General features: G+C 46.8%; 1 protein-coding gene across 1 annotated transcript; it reads left to right on the forward strand.

The window, feature by feature from the left end:
- Positions 1-15: 15 nt before the first annotated feature.
- LOC105891442 (nucleosome-remodeling factor subunit BPTF-like) lies at positions 16-25,535 on the forward strand. Its single transcript, XM_031567413.2, is given in 34 exon segments — positions 16-865; positions 2,238-3,060; positions 3,476-3,696; positions 4,726-4,917; positions 5,580-5,792; positions 7,557-7,715; positions 7,842-7,987; positions 8,315-8,664; positions 8,896-9,027; positions 9,405-9,534; positions 9,784-9,922; positions 10,051-10,368; positions 10,785-12,750; positions 13,114-13,238; positions 13,383-13,511; positions 13,855-14,005; positions 14,287-14,326; positions 14,738-14,963; positions 16,986-17,119; positions 17,349-17,463; positions 17,724-17,980; positions 18,200-18,476; positions 18,930-19,192; positions 19,232-20,038; positions 20,175-20,257; positions 20,343-20,568; positions 21,136-21,237; positions 21,239-21,314; positions 21,317-21,479; positions 21,581-21,754; positions 21,942-22,134; positions 22,524-22,608; positions 22,755-22,941; positions 24,820-25,535. Coding segments are annotated over 34 exon segments (9,117 nt in total). The 5' UTR covers positions 16-387; the 3' UTR covers positions 24,857-25,535.
- The last annotated feature ends 13 nt before the right edge of the window (positions 25,536-25,548 follow it).

Raw genomic sequence — 25,548 nt, forward strand, 5'->3', positions numbered from 1 at the left:
TACAATGTAACATTCCAACACTAAAATTTGAAAAAATAACTTACAAATGTCACAGGATTGGAACTTCCAAATGCCCTACGAGCGCCTTGGCAAACGAGAACACTTAACTTTGTACAAGCAGTGACCACGTGACTTCAACCCTAGGCCTGCTGTCTGTTTTCAGTAGACGGAGAGAGAGGAAGCAACATGGCGGCCATGAGCGACCCGAAGCGGGACGCCGGCCGTTCGTTCTGAGCTTTCTCACATTACCTGAGTCCGGGGCTCTGTGGGACTTTTTGCTACGGAATATACTCAAGTTCAGCTTTCTGGCGGTGCCCAATTTCCAGGGTTTCGTCCGCGATTATTGCACGCAAAAACGGATCTAGAAAATAATAGATTTTATATATAATGAGGGGGAGAAGAGGCAGGCCGCCCAAAACCCAACTGATGCAGGAGCACTCTTCTGGTCCTGTGCGGGGTCTTAGACCCCGACGGGGGTTAAGGGCAAAAGGTAGAGGTACTGATGAGGTCGATTTTGAGATTCCCAAGAGAGGAAATTACCATTCATCCAGGGGCAGGAGGAGAGTGGGATCAACCACGGCATCAAGGAGTAGAGGAAGGGGCAGAGGTGTTGGTAGAGGTAGGGGAAGAGGGAGAGGTAAGCGTTCGGCTACTAGTCTGATAGTGTATGATGACCATGAAAGTGACGACGAAGATGCCGAAAGTCTGAGATCAGATGAAGAAGAATACGTCGAGGAAGAGCCGATAACGGACGAAGAGGAAGGGACCATCGATGATGAATCGGACTACCTTGAGGAAATACCCGAGGAGTTGGAGGATGATGCTAGCTACTGTACTGAAAGCAGTAGCCATGGTAGTGCTCCAGGTAAAACAACTGACCAAATTAAACTCACCAATAGCATGACCCAGGTGGCTGTCTGGAGCAGTACCTGATCTCCCTCCGATAGTTTGGATCATTTATGTGAATGAACTGTCCTTGGTATTTGTAAGATTATGCAGGAAGCTACAACACTCAAAATGGAGTATGCACTAACAGGCCTCGAAGGCTTGTTAGCTGGTGAGCTAACCGGGTGGCGACAGTATGGTTAGTCGTGTGGTCCTTCACAGCCACTGTTAATCTTCTAGTTGTACTGTCAACGACTTTGATATCCATCCTAATATAATATTGCACACATACGGGACGCCAGCTATTGTATTTTTGTTTTTTTGGCTTGATGTTGTAACGATAGCTATTCACCGCTAATATTTGATAACATCGAATCAGCCAGCTAGCCATCTAGCTAGCTCACTGGAGATCTGAGATAACAGAAGATCACCCAGGCTAGCTTTTCCATGAATTATTTTAGCTCTCTTTCTAGCATAATTGTCTTTATTCTTACATTTTTTGATCATCCTTTGAGTGCACTGTCAAGTAACCCACCTTGACATGTAGAAAAGCCTAACTGTAGTAGTAGCAGCTACGTGGTCAGCTGTTTCACTGTCTGATACTGGGATCTGAAGAAGTTTGTGGTCTGAAGAGCAATGTTCTAGCCTGCAGTTGGACCTTAGCGTGCAGGTTTTTACTAAAAGTGTACATCATAACAATTTCGGGTCATGGTAATTAAATAGTATTACGTTGTTTAAACGCTACGTTTATTCGGAAAGAGACATATCCACACATAATAGTGACATGGTCATGGATGAGACGCTGTGCTAGCTACTTCATTAGCAAAACACTAAGAAGTGACAGGAGGCCATGTGGCTCATTGTTTTGAAAGCGTGCGTCAGTAGTAGATACTTCACCTGTTGCTGAAAAGAGCTGCCAGACTATGTGATAAAACTGTAGTGTGATTCGCTGGTGGTCATTATAATGATATGTAAAGAAAGTGTGTGTGTGATTCAGTCTACATCTACAAATTTGTCTCACAAATAATTTCTCACAACAAGCTATTATATTCCTTTAAGAAACACTTGAGCATAGTTTGAACATGATAACTGTTGGTAATTTGGGTGAACATTTTTGTCCGTGCTCTAGGTCCTCTTTGGTTTGTTAAGAAACTCACTGTGGATGGACCTTTAGGAGTCCACAATTAAATGAAATAAACTGTCAATAATTAAAACTTTAGGAATATTGTGGATATGAAAGTCTTTGTTTATGTAGAATATAAGAATAGATGGAAAGAAAAGAAACAGTTGCTCTCTTTGCATCCCGTTGATCTCTTTCTATCTCTCACTGATTCTCTCAATCCTTTTCTTAGGGCGTAGGAGGTCTCGGGTGCTGCGCCCTCGCTCTCCTGTCTTTGAGGAAGCGGAGGTGCCCCCTCTGGAGCTGCCCGGGTCTTCAGAGGACCTTCTGCTCTTAGCCCAGCAGCTGCTCAACGCGGCAGCAATCTACGAGGTGCTGCGCAACTTCAGCACGGTTCTGCGCCTCTCCACCTTTCGCTTCGAGGACTTCTGCGCTGCATTGGCCGGCCAGGAGCAGTGCACCCTCATCGCCGAGATGCATATCTCCCTGCTTAAGGCCATCCTGCGCGAGGAGGACTCCTCCAACACCACCTTCGGCCCGGCCGACCTCAAGGACAGTGTCAACTCTACGCTCTACTTCATCGATGGCATGACGTGGGCCGAGGTGGTGCGTGCCTACTGCGAGAGCGACCCCGAGTACCGGCCGGCCCTGCGCTACCAGGAGGGCGAGGGCTACCCTTTCGAGCCCTTGGAGGCCAAGGTGAAGGTGCTCCAGTTCCTGGTTGATCAGTTCCTTACCACCAACCTGGCTCGTGAGGAGCTCATGTCCGAGGGCACCGTGCAGTATGACGACCACTGCCGTGTGTGCCACCGGTTAGGTGACCTGCTCTGCTGCGAGACCTGCTCCGCCGTCTACCACTTGGAGTGCGTCAAGCCGCCGCTGCAGGAGGTGCCCGAGGACGAGTGGCAGTGCGAGGTGTGTGTGGCCCACAAGGTGTCTGGCGTCAGTGACTGCATCACTGAGGTGCAGAAGAGCCGGCCATACATTCGCCAGGAGCCTATAGGCTACGACAGGCACAGCAGGAAATACTGGTTCCTCAACCGCAGGATCATTATGTGAGTATGGTTTGGAGTCTCTCCCTTCTGTACTGATGAGAGACTATACCCAGTGGAAATTTACCTGATGCAGATTCCAATGCAGGTGCCCTCTAGCAGAGTCTGGTGCTGATACTCTGCCACTTGGCATGATTATCAGTGTCTGTTGGGGCAGAACCCATGCCAGGATTTCCTCTATGTCCCCTTGTCTGTCTGCTGTTTTAGCCCTATAATAACTGTTGTATTTGAAATAGTTTATGAATGCTATTGAATATACGTGACTATAACTAGCCTGTACAAAGATACATATACCAATACTATTGCCACGTTGCCATCCACAAATTACTCTCTTGTAAGAAATTATCTCAGTGTGTAAAATTGTGTGACTCCTGCATTGACATAAAAAGATGTAATGATCTTCACTTTCATCCTCCAGCGAGGAAGATGGAGAGCATGACAATAAGAAGATCTGGTACTACAGCACAAAGGTCCAGCTGGCGGAGCTCATGGATGTGCTGGACAGAGAGTACTGGGAGAGTGACCTGTGCGCTGTGCTGGATGAACTGAGGGAGGAGATCCACAGCCACATGGACATCACCGAGGACCTCACCAACAAGGCACGGGGAAACAACCGCTCTTACCTGGAGGCTGCCAATGGTGAGTGACCACTTGCTGTGATGGAGGCTTTGGAATATTTTAATCAGATTTGGATATACTGGAGAAGCTTCCAAGATTTTACAGGCTATGGAGTTTTCTGGTTTTTGAGTAGTTTGGGTATTGGCAACCCCTCAGAGGCCCTGATGTAGACAAAGCAGGATGTTGTGCAAAGGTAAAATTACCTTAAATTCCATTTCCTAGGTCACAGGTCAAGGTCACAGCTTTATCTGGTCTTTGACTCATGAGTGTGACCATTCCTTTCATTTCATTCGAAGCTCTCATGGAGAGATGATTTGTGCTATAATCATTTTGAATTTTGTTTCCAAGGAACAGAGTGTCTGTATTAGCTATTAATCTACCAACAGCCTGCCTTCTGTTTTGTGTTGATGTGTTGTAAGTGGTTAGTTGGTCTCCAGAATGACTGAAATCGTTTTAAGTGCTGTCATGGTGCAGTCTCACTAATGAGGCCTTGATTCAAAGGTTTGCCTTTTGTGCTCTGTGATAAATGGTTCTTTGAAGCTCTTTTTGAACTCACAGAAGTGTTCATTTCTGTTGCTGTGAAAACAGATGGGTGTATTTCTTTTTTATGATCTTTCTCACCTCACAGCTGATATCACAGGCAGTCCGTGCTTCCCTAATTCAGCATATCAGGTTTTCACATCAGTTGCAAATGAAGCTATATTTTTTTTTTACCTCATTGAAGTCCTGAGTTGAGCTCAATAAAAGCCATTTGACCATTAACTAGTAGTCCAGTGTGCCTGCCTACTAGTGTGATGTACAGAATGGGGCCCATACACAGGCTCTAATGTTGTATTATAATAGCATTCTTAACAGCTTCAAATCTGTTTATCCCATATTGACATGTGGTAAATGTTGGGCTGAAGTTCTGAAAATCTGTTAGTTTTAACTCAAAACAGTGTGGTTATACTGCTAATGACAATTAACGGGACCATAAGGTTGGGTTTGAAGAAGCATTCCTTGGAAAATGTTTGTTAAAAGTCCATATGCTTTTCCCTTCCCCATCTTCAGAGGAGATCCTGGAGCGGCTGAAGACGAAGGAGGATGCAGAGCTGGAGGAGGTGAAGCGGCGTGCAGCCAAGGAGGCTGAAAAGGCCAGCCAGGGGTCAGAGGTCGCTGATCCTTCTGCAGATGGAGCAGAGGCGCAGCAGGACAAACCAACTTGTGGCATGGACCAAGAGACCTCAGGAGAAGCCCCCTCTGGTGAGACCACTGCTACCCTTTAGAAACAGATCGCATGTGAGCACTCTTAGGTTTTAGGGGCTGTAAAAAGGTCACATCACTATCCTGACAAGGCTACAGTCTTCAAAGCTCTCCAGAAAACTATCAAGATGTGAGTGACTTGGTACATCACAAAATGAATGCAATAATATATTAATTAAGTCACCTAGAATATATTTATATACTGGTGAATTTCGACATTATGTAATTATGTAATAATCACATTTTACAGTGTGTCATTTGATGAAGCTTTCTCTTTGCTCAGAGCTTGACATTTGGTTTGAAGCCTACAGAAGCACACTCCCAGGCTTTAGGTCTTGACATCTAGTTTGAAGCCTACAGAAGCACACTCCCAGGCTTTAGGTCTTGACATCTAGTTTGAAGCCTACAGAAGCACACTTCCAGGCTTTAGGTCTTGACATCTGGTTTGAAGCCTACAGAAGCACACTTCCAGGCTTTAGGTCTTGACATCTGGTTTGAAGCCTACAGAAGCACACTTCCAGGCTTTAGGTCTTGACATCTGCACCTCCACAATGCCCTTCATGAGTAATGGTGCCTAACCTATTCTAGTTGAGGACTTCAAACATCAAGTGCTGTGCTGATCACAGTGAATGCTAAGGTGCCTCTTGTGCCTTCTACTGTAGCTGAAGCTCCCTCTACTGGAGTGGAAGGTAGCGGTCCCAGCTCCAGTAGCACTCCTGACCAGCCTAAGCCCACTTCTCCAGTGCTTCCCAGCTCCACGTCTAGCAAATCCATTTCCAAGGCTCCTACAGGAGGGGCGCAAGATGGCCCCTCTCAGGCGCAGGACGCTGGCGGCGAGAGGTTGGCTAGTGCAGAGACAGAAAAGGAGCGGGCAGGTACTGCCTTCAGCCCCCCCAGCCACAGCCATATTTTGTGCCTCTGGTGTTGCTGCGACCATGCATGCCTGCGCCCCCTCATTCCCCACCTCCCCACCCCACCCCAGACTCATGAAGGCACATGTGGATGAAGCTGTGCTTCTGCAGTAGTCTGCATTAGGCCACTCTGACTTGCTGCAGTGTTTGTTTGGTATTGCAGTGGCTGGTTTTGGCCCGCTTAGACCACTTCCTTTTTGCATTGCTCAGCTTGGCTGGTGCTTTTTTCAGTTTGCATTGATAGTACTTGATATATTTGATACAGCATTAGGTGTCAAATAGATGAGGTTCTAAGGACCATTCTTTCAGAAAGTCTCCTCTTTTAATTCTCATGGCTTTTTAGAACCAGCAGTGCCCTGCATGCAGTTATATTTTCTTGTGTATTCAGTTAGTTTGCTTTTCTTTGTCGCAGATATGCTAACTCTTATTGACAATATCACTGGTTAATGTGTTGCCAGTCTTCATTAATGCTGCTGCCTAAAGTTTGACATAGACAACATTCCTCTTATTCTTCAGTAGCACTCAAGGGTTCCCTTTAATACCCAAATACCCCAAAATGTTTTTGGTGATTTGCGGCAGTGTACTTCCTGTTGACACAACTCATCTCCTTGCGTGGGTCCTTCCATTTCAAGTTCTTTTTTTTGCTTTTGTAATAAAACTGTATGACAATACATGCCCAATCTCCACCAACCTTAAAAATACCTGTATACATTTAATGTATTCTGAGACTCTTCCCAAATCAGTCTCAACCACATCCACCGACTCACAGACTCACATGCACGCACACAAACTCACATGCACACACACTCACTCACATGCACGCACACTCACTCACATGCACGCACACTCACTCACATGCACGCACACAAACTCACATGCACACAAACACACTCACATGCACACAAACACACTCACTCACTCACATGCACACAAACACACTCACTCACTCACTCACATGCGCACACACACACACACACACACACACACACACACACTCACTTACATGCAGACTCTGTCACATTCACACCCACTCTGGCGCAGGAGTAGTGACACTCGCCTAGCTGCCAGCAGTCCCTGGCTCACTCTTTTGCTCCCTCTCAGTCTGTCATGGCTGGGTTTTCCTCTCTCTTTTGCTCCCTCTCAGTCTGTCATGGCTGGGTTTTCCTCTCTCTTTTGCTCCCTCTCAGTCTGTCATGGCTGGGTTTTCCTCTCTCTTTTGCTCCCTCTCAGTCTGTCATGGCTGGGTTTTCCTCTCTCTTTTGCTCCCTCTCAGTCTGTCATGGCTGGGTTTTCCTCTCTCTTTTGCTCCCTCTCAGTCTGCCATGGCTGGGTTTTCCTCTCTCCTGTGCTTTGGGAACAGCAGCCCCTCTGTTCCTGCAGTTTGCTATTGAGAGCATGTCTGGCACTAGCCAGTGAATATCTCGCTGCAGTTAGCTTCCATTTGGTTTAACAGAAATAAAACCTTCTTCTGCATGGTCAATGTATGCCACATTCCATCGCAAGTGCATGTCCCTGTCCCTGTCACTGTTTCTGACACTGCTCACTTTTTATTTTGAATAAGGAATTTCAATAATCCTGAACTGATGGCAAGCTAAACCCATTGTCACATATACTTTCCTTCATGGGACAGAAGCTTTGGGCTTTTTTTATTTTTTTTTTGTTTGAGATTGTTAGTAGTTATTGAGCTGTGAATGGGATTTCTTTCAAACACCAATCTGTCTCTTTCAGAGATGGCATCCCTTGGGGAGGAGAGCGCCGCCCTGCAGGCTGTGGATGAGAACAGCTGCAGCAGCCACGTCTCTGCTTCAGACCCTCTTAGGGGGCCAGAAGAACCTGACTTGGCCGACCGCTCTTCTCGCTCCTCCTTCACGAGCCTTGACGACTCAGGTGACTTTCCCTTCGTAGACCTAAAGCCTCGAACCCTCACCTCAACTCTGGGTACCTCAAATCTTTCCACTTAAGATCCTGTAATAGACATGCAGAGAGAATGATGTTAATTCTCCATTAAACCAGGTGAAGGCAAGGCGAATGGAGAGGCTGGAAAGGCTGGCTCTGCCACGCGCATTGTGACCCGGCTGCGGAACCCTGACAGCAAGCTGAGTCAGCTCAAGAGTCAGCTTGGCATTGTTACTATGGACGGCACCAAAACATCCAAAGAGGTAATCTCACCATTGTAGTGCTATCTTGATTGGCCCATGCACTTCAATAATATGACATGTAAAACCAGACCCAATGTTCTGTAGAGGATGCATAAAACAGATTAAACAATGAAAACAATCATCGTGTGAAATTACCAGTTTGCTTTGCTGACGAGGATCAGTTTCCACAGTTTTGGTTTCAGTTACCTGATCCTAGAAAAATCTCTTGTGCTCAGTATAATTCAAAAAGACTGACCAAGAAGGTTAGAACTACACATCAGGATTATTTTGGTTAGGTATCAAAATAAAGACTGCGTCAACAAGTCAATTTGTGTTTTCTCTCCTCAGTTTCCTGCATTTGGAGATACATCCCGTTTTGGCAGTGTCAAAAAAGACTTGATGCTAAAGGGCAACCTCAGCACCTTCTTTAAGCTGGGCCAGGAAGGCAAGTACCGCGTCTACCAGAACCAGTACAGCACCAACACCGTGGCTCTCAATAAGCACCAGCATCGCGAGGACCATGACAAGCGGCGGCACTTATCGCACAAGTTCTGCATGACGCCCGCCGGTGAGTTCAAGTGGAACGGCTCTGTTCACGGCTCCAGGGTGTTGACAGTCTCCACACTGCGCCTTACCATCGTCCAGCTGGAAACCAACATCCCTGCGCCCTTTCTACACCCAAACTGGGCCTCACACAGGTATGAGTGGAACTGAGTGGAACCATTCCTGACCTTTGCACTTTATGTTTAGTGCATATTTTATGTCAAGCCGTTTTATATTTTGGCATGCTAATTATTATTTGGTGATTTTGGTGTGACTGTGGTATACATTTGGTTCAGAACCCTGGATATAAAAATAAAGCGGTTCAGAACCCTGGTTTGAAAAGTTGGTTCACAGCTTGATCTTATGACCGTTTCTGAAATCCATAGGACAAACTGGACTAAGGCAGTCCAGATGTGCAGCAAGGCCAGGGAGTTTGCCCTGGCATTGGCCATCCTGGAGTGTGCCATCAAGCCAGTTGTTATGCTGCCAGTGTGGAAAGATGCCTTGGGTCACACAAGGTGAGAAAATGGAACTTGGCAACTTTGCTTTGTTAGCTTTTAATTAAATCTTAGCTGAGGTAGGACTTCAACATTCATCAAGTAAAATCCCTCTCTCGAGTCAACAATCATCATTTGGCTCAGATCATGGCACAGGCAAAAACATGCAAGGACGGACATGTCCTTTCTAAAAGTGGAATTGTCCATCGGTGGTGTGAAGAAAGGTGAAGGGTAATGAAGTGGATGTTTTCACACTCTGTCTTTTTAGACTCCCCTGGAGCCTAAAAGCCCAAACCATTTGATAGCTGACTGTACAACCCAAAGTGTCACTTTGCTCTTTTTATCACACCTGCAGCTACATTTGTGTCCCGTGTGTTCATTCTCTTTCATTGCCTCAGGCTACATCGCATGACCTCCATGGAACGTGAGGACAAGGAGAAAATTAAGAAGAAGGAGAAGAAACTGGAGGATGAGGAGACCTTGCAACAGGCCACCTGGGTCAAGTACACATTTCCCATCAAGCATCAGGTACAAACCTCAGGGTTGTGTCTAAGGGGGGATTGGCTACAGTTATTAATGTTAATCATGCTATGTGGGTCTGACTTTTTTGTAAATACCAGAAGCAGTAAGAATATATACTTATCTATGCTTCTCCTCTGTCCCAATGCAAATAGTATCTCTTCCCTTCTCTGTGGTGTTAAATGAAGGCCACCTTAGATCGCTTAGTCTCTGCTTCTCTGCTTAGACTGCTTCTCTCGTCCTGACTTTCCTATTTAGGTATGGAAGCAGAAAGGGGAGGAGTACAGAGTAACTGGTTATGGAGGTTGGAGCTGGATCAGCAAGACACATGTCCATCGATTTCTACCCAAATTTCCTGGCAACACAAATGTCAACTATCGCAAAAATCTCCCAGATGGTATGTGGTTTCAAAGTATTTCCTTTGAAATCAACAGGAACCAAGACCATTTGTTTCATGTTCTCAATATAATAATTATAGTTTATGGTTGTTTTGGATGGTCATTGGTGTGTATTTTTGTTCATTAGCTAATAAAGACAGGCAGAACGAAGAGAAATGCTTGGCCTCTCCAAACACAGACTCTGAGACCCAGAAGACAGAAGCCTCCACTAAAAGTGCAGCTGTGAAGGATGAGGACCAAAAAACTGCACCAGAATCCTCTGTGGACGGCTCTTCAGGAGAGGACCAGACACTTAAAGAGAACAACCAAGAAGAGCCACAGACCCAGGACCGAACAGAAGCACAAGAGGAAGCTGGGGAGAAGGCTAACGGCCTGGCAAAAGGAGGAGTCCAGAATATGGATGTGGACCCAAGCGTGCCTGACTCCTGCAGTATCGAAGAGAAAGGTACTGAATCTGATTGGCGATGTGTTTGTCAGTGTTGATTACCTCCACTGAATGTCATTCCCACTTACACTGAAAGACATTGTTTTGATGTTAATATGCCGCATTGGCGTCAAGTGAAAATAGGATCCAATGTCATTAATACAGAAAAGTCGTACCGTCATTCTACCTCCTGGCAACTTAGTAATTATGACACTGCCTCGTGGAGGTTTAGCACTCAGTATTGGGAATGAATGAGAAACATAGAACTTTGCTGTGTTTGGTGGGAATGGAAATGTGTTATCTATTTATCTCTATTGTTTTCATCTGGCATTGTTACAGATTTTGTATGTGGAAGGGGCTGTAGATAGCTTCTGTTTTAATCCTCAGATCAGTAGAGTAATTTTTCGTAGTAACAATCTTTGACCCTGTTCCTACAGAGAAGATGAGCAGCACTAGATCGGCAGCTCTTGGTGAAGAGAATGCTGTGAAGGAGGAGCCAGAGGGGGAGGAAGGGCCCAATCCCAGCAGAGCAGAAACCGCGTTACCTTTCAACCATGATGTGGTCAATGTCAGTGAAGGATTTCAATTGCGGACCGCCTACAAGAAGGTGGTGAAGGCCTCCAAACTGGATGGACTTCTGGAGAGACGTGTCCGGCAGTTCACCCTGGAGGAGAAGCAGAGGCTTGAGCGCTTTAAGATGGGGGAACAGGCTAGAGGCGAGCCTGCAAAGGAGAAGGCAGAAGTTAAGGCAGAAGTTAAGGAGTCACCAGGAGAGACCATCCAGGCAGATGGTGCAGTCAACACCAAAGAGCAAGAAAAATCCCAGGCAACTCAGGTGGAGGAGAAGGAATCTGTGAATGTATCAAGGGAGAAGGATTCCGTGGTCCAAAGGCTAGAATTTGACCAAGAAGAGGAGAGGATGAAGTCTGGAGCAGCGGCAGCAGAACAGAAAGGCAGTGCGAGTTCTCAGGGTACTGCTGGTGAAATTCAGTCACCATCAGAGACAAATAAGGGACAAATGGCCTCTGGCCTTGTAAAGGACAATGTTTCCCTAGCTTCTACTCCTTCTGATGGTCATGGAAACAATGATCAGAGCAACGGCAAATCAGATAGGCCCGCTGAACTTAATGGTGCCTCCCAAGAGAGCGTCAACCCATCTCCCAGCCAGAATGTTACATCAAACTCTCTTACAGAAGCACCAAGCTTAAAGTCTGAGGGGACAGCCTCAAGGAACTGTACAGAACAGATGGTGTTGGGAGAAAATGGTAGTAAGCACACACAAGGTAAAGAGTGTTGTGTTTTACAAGATGAAGGAGAAAGCATGGATGTGCCTGAAAGAGATTATGTGAGAACAGAGAAATCGGGGCTTGTGCAGATCAACGGAAAGGATGCTCCTTTACCCCACAACAAAACATCAACGCTCATGGAGCTAGCTAGCAACGTTGCTGCTAAAGAGGTGCCTGCCACTTTGGAAGGGGGGATGAACGCAATGGACCCTCTTAAGCCTCTGACAAATGGAGATGCAGTAACCTTGGACTCTCGGCAAGAGAAGACCAACTGCCTGGAAAACACAGAAGAGAGGAAGGCCACTGAGTTGGCGTCTGACTGCCCAATTCCTCAAAAGGTACCTCGTCTTGAGAATAACATGGATGAGGCATCTGCTGATTCTACTGTAACATCTTCTGGCCTTGGAGGTCGCAGAGATACTCCAGATACAACCAAGTTGGAGGTGGAGGTCACCAAGCCAAAACAACTGGCACCCTCTCCGGTGACTTCCATGGAAGAGTCAAGCCTCAGCAGTGACGCTGCAGAGAATGGTGGCGGCAGCAACAGCAGCATGGCAGAAGTGAAAACTACTGTCACACAGGTCACAACCACCACCTCCAGCACCACAACGGTATCCACTGTCCAGATCGCTGAGGTCACCAGCAGTAGCAGCGCGCCACCAATACCTGAGCCAAAGGTCGAGGCCAACAGCACCACAGCCACTCTTACCACCACCACCACAACTGTTACCAAAGTCACAGACTCAGCCTCTGGAAAAGTTGTCACAGATAAGAAGACATCTGTTACTGCAACCTTCACAAACACCAAGTCTAGTCCCTCAGGCTCATCTACGACTTCCATGACTGTCAGCAAAGAGTACTCCACCAGGGACCGAGTAAGGTTACTCAAATTCTCACGCACAAAGAAGTCTCGCTCGGGAACAGCCTTGCCTTCATACCGCAAGTTTGTTACCAAGAGCAGCAAGAAGAGCATTTTTGTTTTGCCCAATGATGATCTGAAAAAGATGGCTAGGCGAGGGGGTATTCGCGAGGTGCCCATCTTCAACTACAACGCTAAGCCTGCCCTAGACATCTGGCCTTACCCGTCACCCAGGCCTACCTTTGGCATCACCTGGAGGTCAGTATGAGATGCACATACTATATAGACGTAACTTATACTTGGTTTCTGCCTGGTTCAATTTTGTGGTTTATATATAAGGCCAGTACTGTTCGTTCAGATAAGGTAACACTGTTACTGTCTGTCCAGCTGACCTGTGAAGTCTTAACCATTTTTATTTCTATTTGACCATGTGCTGGACACATAACACATTCTTAAGTTTATCAGATTTAAGTGAAATTATGCCATCTGCCATGGCAAGGTTCTGATCTGTGTGTGGAATTTGACTTAATTGTGCTGTGTCTTCTATGCCATGTAGTGCCATTCAACCATAGCTTGAATTGAATCAGAGTTCCAACTGCTAATTTAGAGTGTTCCCCGTAGGTATCGCTTGCAGACAGTGAGGTCCCTTGCAGGGGTCAGCCTCATGCTCAGGCTGCTGTGGGCTTCTCTGAGGTGGGATGATATGGCAGTGAAGCCGACCCCTGGTGTAGGAACCACACGCACGGGTAAATGCATTCATCAGTTTGCTGTGGTGATCATGTGTTAATATTACTGTGATGTTTAATTCACACAGTCCTAGCATGGCTATGTTTAAAAGGAAAGACACCGAAGACAAGTTGGGGAAACCACTATTTCCTGTGTCTTTACAGAGACTTCAGACATCGACATCACCACGACAGAGATCATCAAGCGCAAAGATGTGGGGCCTTACAGCATCCGGTCAGAGTATTGCATCCGCAAGATCATCTGCCCCATCGGGGTCCCAGAGACACCTAAAGGTAAGAGGATCTAAAAGGATCTAAAAGGTTCTAGTTATCACATGTTTTTTTCTAAACAGATTTAAGGCAATGTTGAATAGAAATGATTGCATGTCTTTAGCTCTTTGTACCTGGACCTTTTCTGTATATTTAGTGAAAGCACTTCCTATAAGCTTCATTGCTGTAGTGTTAGGACTAGGTGTATTCATCTGTGTAACCCAGTATAACAGTATAAAATGCAGCTCTCTTCGAGACAATATTTGAACAAAAACACACGTATCCACGTACATAATCATCGTTGGGAATCGTTAGTTTCTTGGTAGGCAACATTTAACCCACGTGAGGCTCTCTTCACCCCCCACAGAGTCTCCTACACCACAGAGAAAGGGCCTTCGCTCCAGTGCTCTGCGACCCAAAAAGCCTGAGCCAACCAAGCAGACAGGCCCGGTGGTGGTGGAGACCTGGGTGGCTGAGGAGGATCTGGAGCTGTGGGAGATCAGAGCCTTTGCTGAAAGGTAATATGTCAGAAGTCTGTCTGTCTGTCTGTGATACCCTGGGAGGTATCACACTGAAGAACAATTTTCATCTCTTTAATTCAGTTCTAACCATCCGTGTTTAACAAGCCAGTTTTGGTTTAGGTCAATGGGGAGTGTAAATGAATAATGTTACCTATAGATTTGGCACAACGCATGGACTAAATTGCACCAGTATCAGTACTTCACTGATGTTTATAATCCAAGTAAAGATCAAGTGGCCCTAATCTTAATCTTAATCTCACTTTCTCTTCCTCTGACAGGGTGGAGCGGGAAAAGGTGCAGTCGTCTGAACAGGCTAAGGTTAGTGTGCTGAAGAAAGCAGAGGAGTGCAAGGCCCAATTGGAAGCTCAGCTAAAGCACCAGAGATTGGCTGCCCAGCAGGTGGGAAAATCAGAGCGTTTCCACCTTGCACTGTGGGGAAGCTCCTCCCTTCACCAAACTGGGGTGCGGGAGAGAAGGGCTTTTTACATGGGTGTTGGGGCATCTTTCCAACAGGCCTTTTATTTGTATCGGTCATGTTTTTGGAAACAAGGTTGCTTTTTAATTAGCAAGAACTACTTATGTTCATGGGTTGGTTGCTGTAGTTTTTTTTTTATTCACTAAAGCATAATCTGTATGCCTTTTTTCTACCTGTCCTTTTTGTGCTTTTCTGTGCACTACTCTGCAAGTCCCCACAGCAGTGACCATCAAACCTTTTGGTTTTGATTGCAGAAGCGCTTGGAGCAGCAGAAGCCGGGGGCCGTTGGTACTACCCCCACTCCCTCCATGCCCACCACCGGCACCCAGAAGATCACTGTGGGCTCCCTTACGGGCACGCTCACCCCCGGGACCAAAGTGGTTCTGGCCACCAAGATGGGTACACCTGTGACATTCCAGCAGAACAAAAACTTCCAGCAGTCGTTCGCCACCTGGGTCAAGCAGGGACAGAGCAGTCAAGGTAAGCTCATGCTCCTGCTAGTGTGCGGGTGGTGTGTCTGTGTAAAGGTGTTTGTGCGGTGGTGTGTTTGTGCGGGTGGTGTGTTTGTGTAAAGGGGTTTGTGCAGGTGGTGTGTTTGTGTAAAGGTGTTGGTGCGGGTGATATGTCTGTGTAAAGGTGTTTGTGTGGGTGGTGTGTCTGTGTAAAGGTGTTTGTGCTGGCCGGTACAAAGACTTCAACTTGAGCATCATCCTGTTTTTGTGCCTTTCTTTATTGTTCCTTTCATTTGCTCGTGGTGTGGTGTTTTTGTTTTGTTGGTTGGTTGGTTAGTCTGGCTGTCCTTTCTGCTGCTTGAGTTTGTTTGAATTTTTGTGGTGGCGTCTTCATGGTTTTGCCCACTGAAGGCAGAGAAAACATGCATGGCGAGATCAGAATCCAGTGGTGTCCACTCGGGAGTGCCAAATGAACCAGTCTTTACCCAAAACAGACTTTAAAGCAACCATAAACAGCCTAACAGATGGTCATTGTCCAGTCACCCACTAGATCAGGGGTTTTCAACCAGGGGACCGTGGCCCCCTGGTGGTCCGCGACGGCATTGCAGGGGGTCCGCGACATGAGCCTATGTTGATCAGTTCACCATTGACTTTTTTTATTTTTATAAATATACCTGGGCCCGTCGACATATTTATGTCTGAATAGCCAAGTCGCATTGCCCAAAATACTGATGTAGACCCATATTCAGCGAAGAAATTACACAAGAAGCTTTTGAAGACCCAACTCTTCAGAGAGCACCTCCCCTCCTAACTGGCACCTGACTAGCGCTTAACTTGCACTTCAGCAGTTACATTCCTGCACTTCTTTTTCCTCTTTTCTAGGTTGTTGTTTTTCTAATTCTCATGTAAAGTAGTATTTATTGTTACACCATGCTTTTTTATTGCTCTTAGCTTGACTGTTCTCTCCCTTGTACGTCGCTTTGGACAAAAGCGTCTGCTAAATGTAAAATGTAAATGTATTATAGGCAGAATATGTGTGCGGGGGGAGGGGCGTGGCGACGGCGGCGGTTACAAACATGAAAAAGAAGGGTAGGGGACAAGTGTTTTGGGAATCACTGGCACATCAGTGGGCCGCGGATTACTTTCTGGTCAGAATGGTGGCCCCTGGGACAAAACCAGTTGAAAACCCCTGCACTAGATTAAAACCTCAATCGGCAATGACATTTAAGAGCCCGTCAGTCGCCAATGGTAGTGGACACCACTGCCTCTATAAACCCTCCTGTAACCGTTGTCATATTCTAGTGTGACAGTGGGTGTGTGTGTGACGTGTATCTTCCAGCGTCCACCAGCCCTGTCGCTACGGTAGTGGGCAGCGTGACCACCTCTGGGCAAACGTTCCAGGTGGCGGCCACGCCAGCATCGATGGCCGGCAAAGTGATCACTGCCACGCTGCCCTTGTCCGCCAGCGGAAAGATAGTCACAGTCAACATGCCGTCCACACAAGGAGGTAATGGCCAGCCTGTCATACCAGTGGACACCATTTTGAGATGACTTAAACTAGGCCTGACCTCACACTTAGTGGGTCCCGCTAGGTCAGCGCTGCATTTTTAGAAAGTGGACAGAACGTCACACAACAAAACTGCCCAGTTTGAACAAAAATAGCAGCTTGTGAATACTTGTGTGCTCTGCAGTAATTTGTAAGATTTTAAACTGTAATGTTTTATTTTCATACTAATTTTGCAGTCTTGCAGTTTTTACCTTGACAATTTATCATTGGTTTGCTGTATTGTAGTCAACAGTATTTCTTAATATGTCTCACCAGTTGTGTGGAATCCCTAAAAACATTGGACTAACCACTCAGACTATTGGTCATGTTTGGGTACTTTATCTTGTGAAAGCATCTCTGGATATCTCTGGTGCTTTTTGTTCACTCATGAAAGACGATGTGCTCAAGTCAAGCAGCCTCTGCAGATAAATGCGAAAGCTTGGTGATTCTGAATCTTCGGCCTCCAGGTCCACATTGGTTCAAGTCTCCTCTGTGTTTGTGCAGGTGTGGTCCAGGTGCAGCAGAAGGTACTGGGCATCATTCCAAGCAGCAACTCGGGCTCTGCTCAATCCTACACTGCTTTCCAGCCACGCTCCACCATCAACATCCAGCCTAATACAGTCACCTCTACACAGCAGGTAGACACAAGCGCACACACACACACACACACACACACACACACACACACACACACACACACACACACACACACACACACACACACACACAAAGCTTCAAATGAAACATGATGCAACCTTTTTTAAACAGGAAAACGGTTGTACTGAAATGAAACGGGGAAGGCAGTCCCTTACCAAAACTGGTCTCTTTCACTGGTTCTATTGATGTGATGTTCATTTCTCGACATAGGTAATCACCACAGGAACTCCCCTCCGTCCTGGGATGACTGTGATCCGCTCCCCCCTGCAGCAGGCCACCACACTGGGCAAAACCATCATCCGCACCCCTTTGGTGGTCCAACAAGGTACCTTTCATTCCTTCACATTACATTTGGATCAGGAAGCTTTTTTTGTATTTGATAGATTTGACATATTGTATTGTCATTATCTTATGCCATATTTTTGTAACAAAATCCTAAATTGAAATGTCTCCATTGCCACAGTGTACCACTATTGTAGAGTGCATTTACCTTATTCTGCAACACCTTTGTAGATGTATAGTCTGTAATGGTGATTTTCTACCCATTATGTGTATAGTGCTGACAGCCATCTTTGTGTCCTGCAGGTCAGACTCAGCAGGTGGTCACTCAGATCATCCGTGGCCAGCCGGTGTCCACCGCCGTCACCAGCTCCAGCGCCAGCTCCATGCAGACGGGGGTGGGGGTGCAGAGGATGGCCGGGGCCGTGTCCTCCCCGCGGGCCGCCACCCCCGCCCCTGGACAGTCTCCCGGGCCTCAGGCAGCCCAGCCCAGCCCCAGGCCCCAGCAGGCCCAGGTCAAACTCACCCTGGCCCAGCTCACTCAGCTCACCCAGGGAGCACAGGTGAGGGAAAGGCGCCCCTCAGAGGGCTCTCGCATTGTTCTTTTGTGGGGGAAGCCTGTGTGGAAGAATGTACCCACATCTCGAAGAGATTTGAATGTTTTGTTCAGTGTTCAGTTCAGGTCTGTGCAGTGTTTTTAATGACCTACACTGATCCTTTTTTGATGGTGTCATCTCCATGTGTCTTTGTTTAATTGTGCACATGTGTGTGTATGTGCTCAGGGTGGAAGTCAAGGTCTGACGGTGGTGATCCAGGGGCAGGGCCAGACCACGGGCCAGCTGCAGCTCATCCCCGCCGGGGTGACGGTCATCCCCAGCCCGGGCCAGCAGCTCATGCAGGCGGCCATGCCCAACGGCCAGGTGCAGCGCTTCCTCTTCACGCCCATGCCTCCCGCGCCAGCCCCAGCCTCCAGGCAGGCGCCCATCCCGGTCCCCACCACCGGCACCTCTGCTGCGCCCGCCAGTGCTGCCGCCACTACCTCCACAGCCGCAGTGCCAGGTCCGTTCTCACACTTTACCAGACACCACACAGGAGTCCACCATATGGACCGGTACACGTTTTGATGACTAGAAATGAATGGTATCAAGAAGTAATTGTGGATTTTGTTTACCATTAAGGCCCTCATTAGATTACTGGTTATTTGATGACGGCCACTGAGGTGGATTGAAACCTAACTTGATTATGAGACCGTAACATTATATCTTTTTACCAGTATATATTTTACGTAAACAAGAATGCCTGCATAGCATTTCTTTTAAATTTCAGTTTTCATTAGACCTGTGTCTAAATCTCTACAAATCCACAAAGGTGTTAAATGTAGGTGACTTTAGAAAGAATTTACTGCTAACATTATTAAATGAAGCAAATTGTGGCTATTTCAGACCATATAATGATTTGGGATTGGAGGAGAGAGTTTGGTACTGATATTTCTGATCTTCTTTTCTCGTCCAGCCGTTCAGCCTGAACAGAGAGTAGTGCAGCCTCAACCTCAACCTCAAGCTGCCCTTGCTGCCCCCCCTCCTCTCGGCCCAGTGCAGCCCACCCCACAGGTGCTCACCCCTGCTCAACTACCCGCCCTGTCACCCATGCCAACGTCTGTGCCGGCACCTGCCCCGACACCCACACCCCTTCCTCCAGTATCCTCCCAGGCTCCAGCCCAGGTTCTCACTCAGCCCCCCACTCAGCAGCAGCAGCAGCAGCAGCCCCAACTCCTGGTCCAACCACAGCTCCAGCTCCAGCACCAACCCCAGCAGCAGCAGCAGCAGCAGCAGCAGCCCCAACTCCTGGTCCAACCACAGCTCCAGCTCCAGCACCAACCCCAGCAGCCCCAACTCCTGGTCCAACCACAGCTCCAGCAGCAGCCCCAACTCCTGGTCCAACCACAGCTCCAGCTCCAGCACCAACCCCAGCAGCAGCAGCTGGCACACGTCCAGGTGTCAACAGCTTCACCTCAGACTCTTGGCACCTTTACAGTGGCCCCGACAGTGGGCCAGACGGTGGTTAGCCAGGCCCAGCTTCAGATCCAGTCTCAACCGGTGCTGGCTCCGGCTCCTGCTCCGGCTGCCGTCCATGCCCAGGTTCGGGTCGGGGCACCCATGCAAACCCAGCCTCCCCTCCAGGCTCAGGTTCAGGTGCAGGTGCGCCCCTCGCTGCAGCTCCACCAGCAGCTCATTGCCGTGCCAGGCATCCAGCAGCAGGTGCTCTCCCAGATCCAGAGCCAGGTGGCGGCCCAGCTGCAGCAGCAGGGGGCCGTGGGGGGCGCCGTCCCCCAGCAGATCAAGCTCCAGCTGCCCATCACCATCAAGCAGCAGCCCGCCACTGCTGCTCCCGCCCAGCAACAGCACCTCCAGCAGCATCAGACGGCTGCGGTGGTCAGCATGGGGGGGCAGGTGCAGAACGTGGTCACCATCCAGACGGCCAGCGTGCAGGAGCAGCTCCAGCGCATTCAGCAACTGAGGGAGCAGCAGCAGCAGCAGCAGCTGAAGAAGAGGCAGCAGCAGGAGGCCAAGAGGGAGCTGGCCCAACAGGCCGGCAGCCAGAGCGACATCCTCCAGAAGCAGGTAGGAGCCACATTCAGGGCTTTTGCTAAAGAAGTGGAGATGGTTGTATGTACACGCATGAGTGCATTAGAATGAAGTTGCAACATCTTGCTGCTCTTGGTTGTGATCTGATTGCCTGTGTTCTGTTGTGTGTCAGGTGGTGATGAAGCAGAATGCTGCTATAGAGCACTTAAAACAGAAGAAGACCGTGTCCCCTGAAGAGAGAGAGGAGAACCAGAGGTACTTCATTGAAATGGCCTCTTGAATTGAAGTCCTTCTAACTGTGGCCTTATTTGTTGGGTAAATATTTGATAAATCTCCCCAGGATGATCGTGTGCAACCAGGTGATGAAGTGTATCCTGGACAAGATTGACAAGGACGAGAAGCAGGCAGCCAAGAAGAGGAAGCGTGAGGAGTCAGTGGAGCAGAAACGCAGCAAGCAGAACGCCTCCAAACTCTCGGCACTGCTCTCCAAACACAAGGAGCAGCTGAAGGCTGAGATCCTCAAGAAGAGAGCGCTGCTGGACAAGGACCTGCAGGTGGAGGTGCAGGTAAGAAGCAGCCTTTCAAAAACACTGTGGTGTACTTACTATTCGTAAATGTGGAGTACTGTTTATCATGCTGTTGATAAGTTTACTAAATGTTGTAAGACGTTAAGACTAAAAGCCAGATATGGCACTGTCCTTCCAATCTCTGATAGACATTCATACCCTCAGCAGACCTTCAAAGCCCTTATCCTCTGCATGCTCTAAAGAGCTCCTGGTCTAGAACAGTTACTCATATTTAGTGAATGGGTGGTAAAGGATTTCAACTTGGTTACTTTGTGTAGAGGTTGTCATGATTATGTCTGTGGGTTTCACATAAACAGCAATCACAATTTGAAAATATTCTGTGATTTTTCAATGTCTTCTGAGAACATGTCTGTGTCTAGCTTGGCAAACATGCCTCAGTTGAGTGGAAATCGTGGGATAGTTGAGAGTCTGGCCTGACCATGTCTGCACTTAAATGACTTGAAGAGAACCGTATAGCATGTAGCTGATCATTTAGGCCACAGCTCATCACCAGCACTAGATCATCATCTGTCTGAGATCTGAGTACTGTTCAATTCTGTTCCTCAGGACGAGCTCCGCAAGGACCTGAGCCGACTGCGGCGCGAGAAGGAGAGGGCCAAAGCAGCCATGACCCAGGCAGCTCAGGCGCAAGCAGCAGCAGCAGCAGCCAACACGCAAGCAGCCAGCGCTCTCTCCTCCTCCTCCTCCTCCTCCTCCACCTCCACCTCCACCACTTCCTCCTCCGCGTTCACCTCGCCGTCCGCAGGCCACAAGCGCAAGCGTGATGACGAGCGAGAGTCCCCGTCCTCTGGCAAATACAAGAAGAAGAAGATGATCTCCACTACCTCAAAGGATCCCAAGAAGGACACAAAGCTGTATTGTGTCTGCAAAACCCCCTATGACGAGGCGATGTAAGCATGCTAACCCACGTGTAGCCACCCTCTTCCAGCCTTCATATTGGCATTATTAAGGAAGTTGTTCTAAGAACCAACCAAACCATTCTTTGTTCCAGGTTCTACATTGGCTGCGACCTATGTTCTAACTGGTTTCATGGCGCGTGTGTTGGCATCACTGAAAAGGAGGCCAGGAAAATGGAGGACTACGTTTGCAGCGAGTGCAAGAGGGCGCAGGAGGGCAGTACTGAGGAGCTATACTGCATCTGTCGGACACCATACGATGAGGCCCAGTAAGTATTTGTGTCAAACGCGCATGAGCCTTGTAGATTGTTTTTGCAGTGCTATGACCTCCTACACTCTGATCTGAACTCTAGTGTTTAAACACATAAGCTACAACCTCTTCCATAAAAATGCTCAGGAATGCTGAATGCATCTGAATTCTTTCTTAATTCAGTGGTTTTATCATGTCTCTTGTAGGTTCTACATTGGCTGTGACCGATGCCAGAACTGGTACCATGGTCGCTGCGTGGGTATTCTGCAGAGTGAGGCCTCGGAGATCGATGAATACGTTTGCCCACAGTGCCAGTCCACGGAAGATGCCATGACTGTTCTCACGCCGCTCACAGAGAAGGATAACGAAGGCTTGAAAAGAATATTACGCTGCTTACAGGTGAAGAAACACTCCTCTGAATGTACTCCTTCTGTGCGCACTGGATTGACAACTTGTGCTTTTGCTTATTTAGACTTGCCCTATTAAAATTGCCCATAAAAAATAAAATGCCACCAGATAAACTTTTGAAATTTGTTGAAAAGCAATTTGAAGATTTATACAGGAGAATAAGGAATATTTGAATGGACTTAAATACATGTATGGATGTTGGCAACATCAGCACTGGTCTGTAGAAGGGTTGAATGAATGTAAAAGTACAGAATTAGTATGGCAACAGATTATATGTCATCTCTGCCATCATACTGGCTTTACTTGAAGTTTATGCTGACAGGGGTCTTTGCAGTTAGTACATCTTTGCTCTATCAGCTATGTTTCCCTTTTTCAACCAGGCCCACAAAATGGCCTGGCCCTTCTTGGAGCCAGTGGATCCCAGTGATGCTCCTGATTACTATGGTGTCATCAAAGAACCAATGGGTAGGCCTTCTATGCCACTGTCTTCATTTGTGCTTTCAGACATGTGTTTTCCTCTTAAGGCTGTTGAGCTAAAGCTACAAACTGCAAGTCTGTATATTATCTTAAAGATGGTTTTAGACTTAAAACCTTCCACTTTATTGTCCCAGACCTGTCCACAATGGAGGACAGACTACAGAGGCGGTATTACAGCAAACTGACTGAATTTGTAGCGGACACGACCAAAATCTTCGACAACTGCCGCTACTACAACCCCAATGACTCACCGTTTTACCAGTGTGCCGAGGTGCTGGAGTCCTTCTTTGTACAGAAACTTAAAGCATTCAAAGCAAGCAGGTAAGACAAAGTGCTTCTCAGTGGCATCTTCAGGCCATTTAAGATGGGGGGGGGGCTGTTTGGCCGATTTTTTATTTTTTTTGCAAAATAGGAAGAAGGGGATCTCATTCACTTGTCTTCTTCCCAGTCCCCTTCACCTGTACATTTTGGCTGTTTCTCAAAGTCAAGGATGCTTTCTTGGGTAGGACGGGTCCTTCCAAGTCAGGTCCTTCAGAGGCTAGGCAAGATTCCCTCCTAGCGTTCGGAGAACAAATCATAGAAAAAATGACTTGTTTTCTTGTTTTCATAGAAGTCTCGCTAGTGTGCAGGTGTTCGTCATTTAAAAGGTCCCGCCTTCAATATTTTTTTTTTAAAGGCTCTAGGCATAGGATAAGTACTTTAAGACCACAGAGGACACTACAACGGCATCCTTGAAAATTCTCTGGAACAGTCCTTCACTGGGATTTGATGCAAAGCATCCCTGAAACGCAGCCATTAAGGAGCCTTCCTTGACTTTGAGAAGCAGCCAGTATCATTTTTCTGCCTTCCCAATCCCATGTAGTTTGTACCACCATCTGCATCTGTTACCCCTTAACACTGAATGTTTTCATGGAATTGCTTCTCATTCTCTTTCTCAGATTCAGTTCATGGCTCTCTCTGTCATGTTTGTGTTCAGAACACAAATGCATGGCTGTGACCTGTGTGTGTGTGTGTGTGTGTGTGTGTGTGTGTGTGTGTGTGTGTGTGTGTGTGTGTGTGTGTGTGTGTGTGTGTTCTGCATTTTGTGTCTCTCCCCATTTGTGTCTGCCTTGCATTAGTGTCACTTGCATGTAAATTGTCCCCACCCATTCTTCTTTGTTGCAGATTGTCATAAGTCATGCCATTGTGACGTTATGTTCTGGACTGAGAGTTGGATGCCAGGGGTCAGCTTCTAGTTCCAAATCATGGGACTTGCTGTTTCATAAACAGAGGAAATTTCTATGTGATTTCATATTTAAAAACATTTCTGTTTTGTTTTGTTTTCATTTCTGAAATCTACCCATCACACACTCTTCTAAGGAAAAAATGCTGTTTCGTAAGAAAAAGCCTAATTCCAAAGATGCCTTCTATGACAATCACAGTGTGGCAGCCATGTTGACTAAACTACTTGTGACAAAGATGTAATCAAGGGATATGCTTTTGACTTGTTTCTGTGTTTGTTTGTGTCTCGTGTCAACCTCTAATAACAATACCAATAATGTTAACGATATTTCATTTGTCTTTGCTTAAACTCATCAGTGAAGAAACATTTATTTTGAAACTCCTAACTTAATATTTAATGCATTTTTTTTGTTTTTGTTAAATTGACAGCGAAAAATTATTGACCCTGACCTCAAGTTGTACATTTTATTGTGAGATCTTTATTAAATTGTTTCTCTTTGGATTGAATTATGTCTCACTTAAGAAAAATAACTGATCCGGCATTCATTTATGTTAAGTAGGCATGGTTTTAACTGAATAAATACCACTGCTGACAAGTTGTATGTATCTTTTTTTTTTTTTTTTTTTTGACAATTTTATATTGTTGCATTTTAATTGTAAATACATAACAGAGATTATGCAGAACCGCAAATCCTTTTTGAAGGATTGTTTTAGGTTTGAAAGGACTTTTGTGGTCAATAAATGTAAGTGTTTCTCTTGTAACTTGGATCCCTCATATCAATGCACATCACTGTCACGACTGAAAAGGCATTCCCAATGGATTACACCAACATGGCTGCTCTCATGTCACCCCAGGCCATCCTTTTTTTTCTTTCTTTCTTTTTTACCTCTGTCTTTTTTCTTGTGTATTCCTGTTGTAAGTCAATAAAAACTTGATTTCTAAACTCTCTCTTCCCCCCCCCCCCCCATGCTCTGTAGGTCTCATAACAACAAACTACAACCTTCAGCCTCTTAGAACACACTGCACCCTAGTTTGCGCCCTTAAAAAATGATAAAGAAGCAAGAATTTGGTTCTTGAACCCTTGGTTGGTGGTGGACCCAGACCCCTGTGCCGTTGGTGCTCCACTCTTCCCTGATCCTCCAGCCTGCCTCTGGTCCCCTTTCATGGCTGCCGCGTCTCGGATCACCCTCCAAAACTGAGCAGCATGGCTAACCCTTCAGGCTGCTGACCAGCCCTGTATTCCTCCCTTTCTGTTGGTGAATACAGATTGACAAGATCCTATGGAGGGGAAAAAAGCCATTTCAGGAACTGGATTTTCTTTAAATGAGGATATGTTAAAGCTAATTTATGAATATTCTCAGTCTTTTTTTAAATAATGTGTCTACATGAAAAGATTTTTGATGCCTGGATTTGAGACACATCATTTCCCGCTATTCCACCTGGAGCTGACTGAATATGCGAAAGCGAGTGTATTGGGTTAATGCCCCCTAGTGTGGACATATTCCTCATGAAAATGTGGTCTTTGTAGATTGTGAGCAGCACAGGGATACTTTGAGGCGTTAAACCACAATGTGAGGTTGAAGTTGGCCTGTTTGTAAAACTTGTCAATTTTTCTCAATATTCTTTTTTTTCTATTACAGCTGAATAAATATTGGTGTATATGAAACATAATAAATGAAGACTTGAACTCTTACACTGATGAAAAC

The sequence above is a fragment of the Clupea harengus genome, chromosome 1, assembly GCF_900700415.2.
Source record: "Clupea harengus chromosome 1, Ch_v2.0.2, whole genome shotgun sequence".
NCBI classification, from domain to species: domain Eukaryota; kingdom Metazoa; phylum Chordata; class Actinopteri; order Clupeiformes; family Clupeidae; genus Clupea; species Clupea harengus.